At 51.8% G+C, this 9,258-nt stretch overlaps 1 protein-coding gene across 1 annotated transcript in view; it reads left to right on the forward strand.

Moving 5' to 3' along the window:
- The first annotated feature begins 4,675 nt into the window (after positions 1-4,675).
- Positions 4,676-9,258, forward strand: part of LOC112952751 (homeobox protein engrailed-1-like) — a 13,186-nt gene continuing 8,603 nt past the window's right edge. Inside the window, exon 1 of the mRNA XM_026045652.1 lies at positions 4,676-4,764. Within this exon, the coding sequence (XP_025901437.1) occupies positions 4,676-4,764 (89 nt within the window). The remainder of the gene's footprint in view (positions 4,765-9,258) is intronic.

Below are 9,258 nucleotides of genomic sequence, written 5' to 3' on the forward strand. Positions count from 1 at the left end.
GAAAAAGATGTAGCCACTTCTGGCCCCTTGGTTGTGATCTGGGTACCCTCTTATCCTCATTAAAAAAAAMACCAAACCCTCTGGTTACTGATGAGCTCAGAGAGCTAAAGCATGATCTGTGATAAAGCAAACATAAGAGGTCAGAGACAAGCAGATTTTCTTCTCAAAGCCTTGGAGGTTGCTCAGACGCTGCAAGCATCTGCTGGAGGATAACTCGAGCTGACTTCCCCACTCCAGGGCCCTGCAAGATCTCAGCAACTTCCCACAAGGTGCCGTAAGCCCAGGAAATGCCAAGCAGAGATGGAAACCTGGCGAGGTGGGAAGGAGGTGCAGACAGGAGCTGGCTGGTTGGAGGCTCCGTGTGCCCGCGGCGGGCAGAGGCGCTCCAGGACCGGGGATCACCAGGGCTTAGGAGCTTCCTGACATCCGCGCTTGCCGGGGCTGGCTGACACGCAGCGTTACGAGCCCGTTCTTCAAAGCATTCCTGTCTTTACTGTCGGGGCACCAAATGCCTCGCACAGCTGCTCGGGAGGTCTGCGGGCCTGGGTCGGCGTCGGCCTCGCCGCTGCACTCTGGGGATGAGCGGGCCCAAAAAGGCGCTGAAAGACATTATCTGCCCCGGCAGCCAAGGACGTCAGGTTCTGGAAACCAGAGACTAACCACATAAACTGGTTTCTTTAGCCAGGCAGATGCTGGGCAGTTCAACTTTCTTGATTATCCTTGAGCGTTTTGAGGGTTACGTTCTGCTGTGAGGAAAGGCAGGCGAGGAAAGTCTTGGCATGCCAAGGCACCAGCATCTCTTGGGAAGCAGCTCAGAGAGCTGCAGCCTTCCAAACATGGAGCCTTTAATCCCCATATTTACATTTGCATCACCATGAAGAGCCATCCATCAGCAAAGGCCTGGTCCAGCAGCTGGCAGAGGCCTCCCTGCAGACATACCATTGCAGCTATGTAGATACAGCACCACTGCCTGCCGCGGGATTTATCTCCCTGCAGCACGCATCCTCGCCACAACGGCAGCCAGAAAAACGCCTCCTCGGTGGCCATAGCTGCATCCACACTGGGATTTTTCTTTTTTCCCTCCCTGTCTGAGCCATTTACCATTCGCACCCTCTTGGCATGAGGTGAGAGGGCTGCAGACCTCTGTGCTGCTRATGGACTGGGAAGCAAACACAAACACGATGCCTTCTCTGTGGGCCGGATCTCGCCCAAGCCAAGTTTTCCCCATAACATTAAGGAACAATAATATTTCTTTGAAGCTCCCCTTTAACATCTCTAAAACCATGCTGGRTAATGCAAAGGTGAAAGACGTCATGGCCACAGTAACCTCATAATGAGTGTGGAAAGATAGTCAAAGTGCTTGAGCACTGCAGACTTAGTAAGTCAAAGGGCTTTGAAGCCTGCCGCACTCCGACTTCATTTATCCTCCCACTGGAGGATGAAAAAATTATAATATGGAAGCTCGGAAAAGCGAGAACTGTAGTCCATGAAACTACAAAACAGATACGTGCAACAATAAACCAGCAAGTGGGCATGAAGCTCGCTCAGGTCCTACAGCTCGCTGCTGTTTTGAGTGCAGAGGTTTCAGATTTGAAAGCTGTACTRAGAGGTACAGATCTGCACAAACAGCAAGCTCTTAAATGAAATTGGAAGAACTGAGACGAAATCCAAGCTGAGCCCATGTTGCACATCTGGAGATAGAAGCCAGAAATATTTGGGACTGTCCTAGAGTGGCCTCACAGACATCCTACATCTCTTGTGAGACTGGAATTCACTTTTTTCCCTTGGTGCCTGGGGTCTTGTAACCCCAACTTGGGTCACCTTAAGTGAATTTTTTTTTTTTTTAATTATGATAATTATTTTAATATATGTAGCAAAATAAGAGAAAAGCCAGTAATGAGAGCTGTGGCAATAACCTGCATGTTWGCTTGATCCTAAGGCTGGCTATAGGTATAGCCGTGTTTAGCCTTTCTTTTGGTGGTTCTCACGTGCAATATCCTGTCTGGAAAGGACAAGCACGTTCACAGGCTGCTCTGCTGGTCGTGTTCCATGCAGCACCTGCCTCTGAAGTCCAAGGACCTAACTTCTCCTTGCTGCAAAGGCCACAGAAAGAATCAGTTTGATGTGATGAGTCAAGAGTTTACACAACATCAGCCTGGGATGGCAGTTTCCTTTCAACAAGAACAGATTCCTCTGGATATTCATTAAACTGGGCTGACTGGTATTCCCGTTCCCATGTGTATACACACATACCAGACAACAATCTCCTTAACAACCCACAGATGAATTGCTCAGCTTATGAATCTGCCAGAAAACACATAATTTCCCCCATCAAGGAATGCTGCTTGGCACATCTTCAGTATATCGCTTACGCAGCCCTCAGTCAACCCAAATGAATCACCCAGCAAGATCTCTTAGGCGAGGTTTTACGTGATTGAGCAGTTCACCCTCACCAAAAAAGCAACCACCATTGAGTCTCATCTCAACAGCAAAAGTTACTAATAAGCAGGTATTACTCGGATAAGACTTGTGTGGCCAGCACTGCTGTGGGGTGAGCTCAGCTGTCTGACGTGGGCTCCATCAGTAGAGGCAGCACAGTGGGAACAGGGGCTCACAGGCTCAATCCCAACCCACATGTCCTACTATATGTCATGTTTTACCATTTATCACTCTGATTAAGATTTATTAGTATTTCCTTGCTGTTGTCCGGGGCTGGGCTGGTGAGGCTGGTCCCTATCTGCGTACCAACCTGCTGACCCGTGGGGTGGGTGGCAGGCGGTGGGGCAGAGCCCCTCACCCGGGGCTTTTGCTGGCTTTGTGGCTGTCYTTACAGAAGCCGTGTCAAGGGCTTAGCTGCTCCTTGCTCGGAGACGCYGCCGATTAGCTCGAGGACGTTGAGGGCAGCAAGCTGTCTGATCCAGCACAGCCAGCCATTGTGCTGGCCACCTGGGAAGTCATTTTTCATTGGGAATAGATGCTATCATCCAGATCGGGATGAATTATGTAAGATTCTTTGGACCACAGACAGGCGAAATGGGGCTGCAGCACCATGTGAGCTCAGCTAAGATTTCCCATCACAGCGTCCTGGTTTTGTGCGCAGAAATGGTAACTTGGCTCCCTTCCTGCTCGAAAACATTTGTTTGGATGTTCTGAGACTTTCTCGAGTCTGTGGACCCCCGCCATAGGGTGTTACATGGCTTTAGATAAGAAATCTCCATAAAACTGTAAGCAATGTGTCTTCTGCAGTAAATCCTTCTTCTTAGGCAGCAGCGAAGCAGTCACATTATGTTGCCTTACATTTCAGCCCACCTGTTGCAAGGAAGATGCCAAGAAAATTATACACCAGTGGGAAAGTGTAGATTACATATATGGCTTGGTCCCAGCAAGAGTCCGTGTGGACACGGGATACACGTTAAAAATCACATTGCAGCTCGCTGCGCAACACGAAGGGAATCCCTGGCTAGACGGGGAGGAAAAGTTTTTCCAGCATAGATAACGCAGCGGGAGCCACTGTCTTTCCATGGAGAGGCATGAGGATTAGGTGGGTGCAGGGCAGATGGATCCTGCAGCACTCGGTGCACAGAGTGGCCCTGCTGAGGTGCCCAAATTGCCTGAGACCCCTTCCATTGTGGCCCAGGGGAGAGGGACTCTCACAGAAAAGCAACGAGGTTGCCCCCAAATACAGCATTTATTAATGAGTCTGGAAATAACCCACTGCTGCTGAGGGGCTTTAGTGCCCCAACACTGTGCCTTGTTTGCCATGGACCAGGATGGTGCAAGTCAGCATGGGGACATGGATGGGACTGCTGGGGTCACGGGCTCCCAGCCATCCCCTTTCCAAAGGGATCCSTCTCCAGGCAGCCAAGGGGGAATTGTCCCTCTCACATTGTCCGAAAAGGCGCCGGAAGACAACTTCCCTCCTGCCCTACCRCATACCCAAGGCTGAGATACATCTGAGAGGACATTCCCCTAAAGGTGCAAATCCAAGTATGAGAAATAGCGTCAAGGGAGCCAGCGGCAAGCGTCTTAACCCGGCAGCTTTGCTGTAAAAAGAAAAAGTTGGGAGACTGAAACAGGCTTGGACGTGCAGCGGCTCAGCTGTGATAGCCAGCGAGAGCCACAAGATGTCTCTGGAAACCAGCATTTGTGGAGGAAAAAAAAAAAAAAAAAAAAGGCATTAATAACCCCAGGAAAGGGGCCCATTTGCAGCCGTGAAGAGAGTTGACCCCAGCTGCACAGTGTAAGCCTGGTTTCAAAGCCACCCTCCCCGAAACCTCCTCTTCATCACTGGTTCCCCCAGTTGAGGGGCAACCATGAGGCTGCACCCAGGGTCCTTCCTCCTGACTCGTAGGAGAGACGTGGGTCAGTAAATTGTGGGTGGATTAAAAGCACTGGTGATTTTTGAAGGTGCTGGAAGAACAGGGCAATATGCACATTGGAGAGCATGTTCAAGCATACAAGTCACTCGTGAGGGTCTGGCAGGAGATGCTCTGCACCTCCTGGGAAGGTCTTCGGAGGCACAGAGGATCCTGGAAAGAAGAGCCACGCAGGCCTGGCTTTCTCTCAAAATGTGCCTGGGTTTATGGTTTCAAAATACACCAACTCCTATGGGATTGCACCATCTACGATGGTTCCAGCATGCGGGAAGCCCCGACGTTCATCACCGCCTCGACACATGGCGAGGACCCGGGGCCGTGACTCAGGGCTCACGCGGGAACTCCTCTCCGATCGCAACCTCCRAGTAAACAACCGGGGAATTGCAGGGTGGGAAGGCCCAGCTCAGGCCAACGCTGTTATTAAGAAACAGGCAAAGCACTAGCCCAGCACCATAACCGATGACTCACAGCGTTTTACAGGAGAAAACAAAGCTATCTTTCAATGGACCACGTTCAGAGACAGCGGTTGCTGTAAACTGGGAAGCCTCTTCAGTGTCCAACTAAAAACATGCACTAAATAAAACCTCATTGGCCACCGGGCTCAATGATCCCAAACATCGTTTCTTTCAGCATTTGTTTTCCTTCCTACAAATCACAAGGCAGTCATTTAAATTAATCATAACCAAAATTATGGGGATAATGGGATTTTTAATGAGATGTTTCTGGCTGTGGGGTGCCTTTACTGAAGCTCATCCTCTGCGTGCTAGTGCTTGGCAATAACACAATACTGTGAAAACCCTATTAGTCCAAATCCACTGGGACGGCAGGACCAAACTCTATTCTTATAGTGTGTTTAGGAGAACTCCCCGGGGACTAAACTCTTGTTACAGCTCCGTATTTGAGGCACATATGATATGAACAGCATGAAAAACGATCAAAAATAATAATAAAAATTATGTACTCAGTGTCTAATGACATGATTGGAGGAAGAATGACTGTTGCTGTACAGACACACCAGCAAAATTTGACCCATTGATGGTCCTCCTTGCAGCTTCTGAAGAACAACTTCTGAAGGATTATTTTTCCTCTCCAGATTTTAGCGCAGCACAAGTGTCTGCAAACAGAGGTGAGATATTGCGGGTCCCGATATTGCATGTGGGTGATGGCATAAGGAAAAAATTGCAAAAAAATCAGGATTTAGTAGGGCATTTCTTGGTGGCATTTGACTCTACTTTGAGCCCCTGATTTTCCTAAGGTCGTCAGTTTTATTGGTCAGGAGATACTGATTTCCCTCCACATGTGGTAGATTCAGATGCAAAGACCTCCTCCTGAAATACTCCCTATGCAGAAAGTCTTTGCCCTCAAAGACTGAAATCCCACAGTACACTGGATTTGCTGCATGGAGAGGACCTTGGTCTGCCATTCGGCACCTCTGGTTGCCTGGCACGAGGGATATTGTGCATCCATACGGCAGGCAGGATCCGGCTCCATGCCCTAACCACCCTTGTCAGTGCCAGGGCTTCCCATGCAATGACACAAAGCTGCAAACGCCAAGTCTCCTGAGTGAAAAAGAATTAGTAAAACCCCATATTCATGAAATATTGAGAGCTAATTATATGTGCATCGGAAACCTCTGGGGGAAGGGAGATGGAGGCCTTTCATTAGACAGGAACTGGAACTTTTTCATCATTTGTCTAGCTCAGGAATGCGGGGCTGCTGTCTGGAGAGGGCTGTGGGATTTGGCTGCAGGGCTGGGTGTGCMGGTGAAGTGCCAGGCTATGGAGTGTTTCTGTTTTCCCGTGGTGTGTCTTGGACAAGGCTCTTGGTGTGGTGGATCRGCCTGGGGTGCTGGCTGCGAATGTGCCTTGCAGGTGGCACCTCTTCCAGTGCTTCCAAGGCATGGCACGTCTTCCTCGTGCTGCATCCCAGGTGGGTTCATAGCCCTGTCCCCCACACGTCAGAAAGTTCATGGCTCCTCCTGGGAAGGGACGTAGGCTAGTTGCTTCCAGGATGTCTGGAAATTGCCTGTGGGAAGTCCGGATCCCTTGCTTTTGGCACCTCATTGGATACCTCTTCTCTCCTTTTGCCACAAGAACGGTTCCATTTCTAGTTGTTGCCACCCTGACAAAATTAAGACCAAGATCAGAACTGAAGAATAAAAAAAATAAATAAAAGAGAGGAAATGGGGGAAAGGGGAAGTTTTTAGTGCAGAGCCAGAGGTAAATGCACAAAGCCAACCCCACCTCGGGCGGGTTTCCTCCCCGCGGTTCGGCAGCAGCGAGACCCGCTCCGGCCCCGGCCCCGGCCCCGGTTCCAGCCCCGCTCCGGCCCCGGTTCCAGCTCCGGCTCCGGCCCCGGTTCCAGCCCCGCTCCGGCCCCGGTTCCAGCTCCGGCTCCGGCCCCGGTTCCAGCCCCGCTCCGGCCCCGGCGCAGCGCGGTGCGCTCCCTCCGGCCTCCCCCGCTCACCTCTCAAACCGGCGTTAAACCCGCTTCCCCCCGGACCCCCACCTAGGACACCCCCGCTGCTTCCTAGCACCTTTTGTTAGAACCGCAGGGCCCGAAACTTAATTTTACCGGGGTTTTAAAGACAAATAAATACAGACATGCCGGCGGCCCCGTGATATGCCCAATTAGTCCAGAGAGCCGTAGAGTATTACGATTTTTTTCCCGGCTCCTTCTGTTGTTCAAAATACCTTCTCGGCTGCTCTTCTTGACTGGGAAAAAAAAAAATATAAAATAAAAATTAAAAAAACACATTCGCCCATCTTAAACAAGGAGTGAAAAGCAAGAGGTCATAGCAGTTGCGCTTGGCTTTATTTGCTTTTGCTATTATTATTATTATAATTTTCGAAAATTTTGGAGAGCAAGGTTTTCGATTGCTGAAATAATTGCCTGGGAGAGAGATTCTTTAATCTACTCATACATTATTGACTTGGGCTCCAATATTTGGCTTGCTGCTTTTTATCGCAAGAGGATCACGTACGAGAGTCTTTTGCATAACAATTTTTAAAGAGGACACATCCTTATATCCAAAGTGGACGTGACTTGAATTTTGCTGGCATTTGTCCCTAAAATGACCCAATTCCGGTTACTGCCACTGGGCAGCAGTAACATTGCATCATTTCTCCAGGCGATAGACTTATTTTGCTTTACTCTCTGCCCCTTGCCCTGCTCCACACACCCCTTAGATAAAAAAGTAGGCAAAAAAAGGCAAAACTCCCCTGCTTTTAAAGCTGATTATTTCCTCTGGCTGCATTTTAGCCATATGCACACCGTTTTCTCTCCTTGGGAAGAGATGAACAGAGAGGCGCAGCAGCAACACGGCTAACTAACGCCCAAAGTTGCCAGAAACGGTGCAGAAATAAGCGCCTGCAACGAAATCTCTCCTCGAGCGGCAGCTCCGTGTCCGATTCCCCAGCCACCTCCCCGACGGTGACCCAGGAGCCCCCTCCGCGCCTCTTAAATATATAAATAAATAAATAAGTAATAATAAAATAGCACTTCCCGGCCCCTCTGGTCAAGTTAAATCCAGAACAAAGGAGGGCACCAGCACAAAGGGCTCCCCCCTTCCCCGGCTCCCGCTGCCTGCAGCGCGGCCCGGCCCAGGCCGCTCCGTCGGGCCGGGCCCGGGCAGCGGCCGGCGGAGCCCTCGGTCCCGGCTCCTTCCCCTGGGCTCTCCGCTGTTTCGGGGGCTGCTGCGGACCCTGTTCCGTGGGGGCCCAGCTGAGCCCCCTCCCACGCGCGACGCTGCCCACAGCACCTGCGCCACCAGCGAAGGGCTCGATACGGGCCCGCCGGGCTCCGCAGCGGCGCCCGCGGCCGGGGCAGAGCGGGGAAGGGGCCCGTGGGCACTGCTGCCCACACAAGCCCACGCGCGGCCCCACGCGAGAATGCTGAATACATGCGCGGGTGCGCAGCGGTGCAGGGCGGGCGCCCACAGCGCTGCACGCGGGTCCGCCCTCTCCCGCGCGGAGCAGGGCGCGTTTGTGCAGCGCTGGGCACTCGCGTGGGCCCGAGCCCGCGTCCTGCGTGGGCAGACGGGAGAGAGGGAGCCCAGGGCAGCGCGGAGCCGCGGCGGGGCCCAGGACCCTGCGCCCGCCCGTGCGCGCTCCCTGCGCGCCACGCGGAGCGGTCGAGGAGGGGAGGCAGCGCCTCTTGCAAAAATGCCCCCAAGCCCCGAGCCACACACCCCCTTCGATTATTTATTTATTTATTTATTTATTTATTTATTTATTCCCCCTAGCAGACACAGAAGCAGGGCGAGACATAGGTAGGGAGAGAGGGAGGAAATTGAAAACATTTTTAAAAATGTAAATGGATGTAAGCGAGTCTGACACCTCTTTGAGGAGTAAAAATGAGGCGCACGGAACAGAGCTGGATGCGGACTCAAAGCGGGCTCCAAACTTTCAGACCTGCTGGCCCTGTGCTTGGGAAGGGACGGGGGAAGCTGACCCCGAGCGGGGTAAAGCGGCTTCGGAAACACCTCCTGTAACCTAAACCAGATTGTCGGGGAGGCAGATGGGGCTGCAAAAGAAGCCACTTGGACTGCTCGCCTGCCGGGAGGAGGTCGCTGCCCGTCTCGGATGTTTTTTCCCTGCTGGGGCAGCCAGGGAGACGCGTCGCCGGGAGCTGCTCCTTCCCGAGGCAGCCGATCCAGGTGATTTGGGCTGCTGGCAGCGAGGTAGGGTGGGCTGCAGATGCGGGTGGGAGGCGGGGGTGGGGAGGGGGCGCTTGGGAAACAGATGGCAAGGGGGGGTTGCACCCAGGCCACTGGAAATCAGCGAGTCCTTTTCTTTTCTTTTCTTTTCTTTTCTTTTCTTTTCTTTTCTTTTCTTTTCTTTTCTTTTCTTTTCTTTTCTTTTCTTTTCTTTTCTTTTCTTTT

Source organism: Nothoprocta perdicaria, unplaced genomic scaffold, assembly GCF_003342845.1.
Source record: "Nothoprocta perdicaria isolate Ctin4 unplaced genomic scaffold, notPer1 scaffold_408, whole genome shotgun sequence".
NCBI lineage: Eukaryota > Metazoa > Chordata > Aves > Tinamiformes > Tinamidae > Nothoprocta > Nothoprocta perdicaria.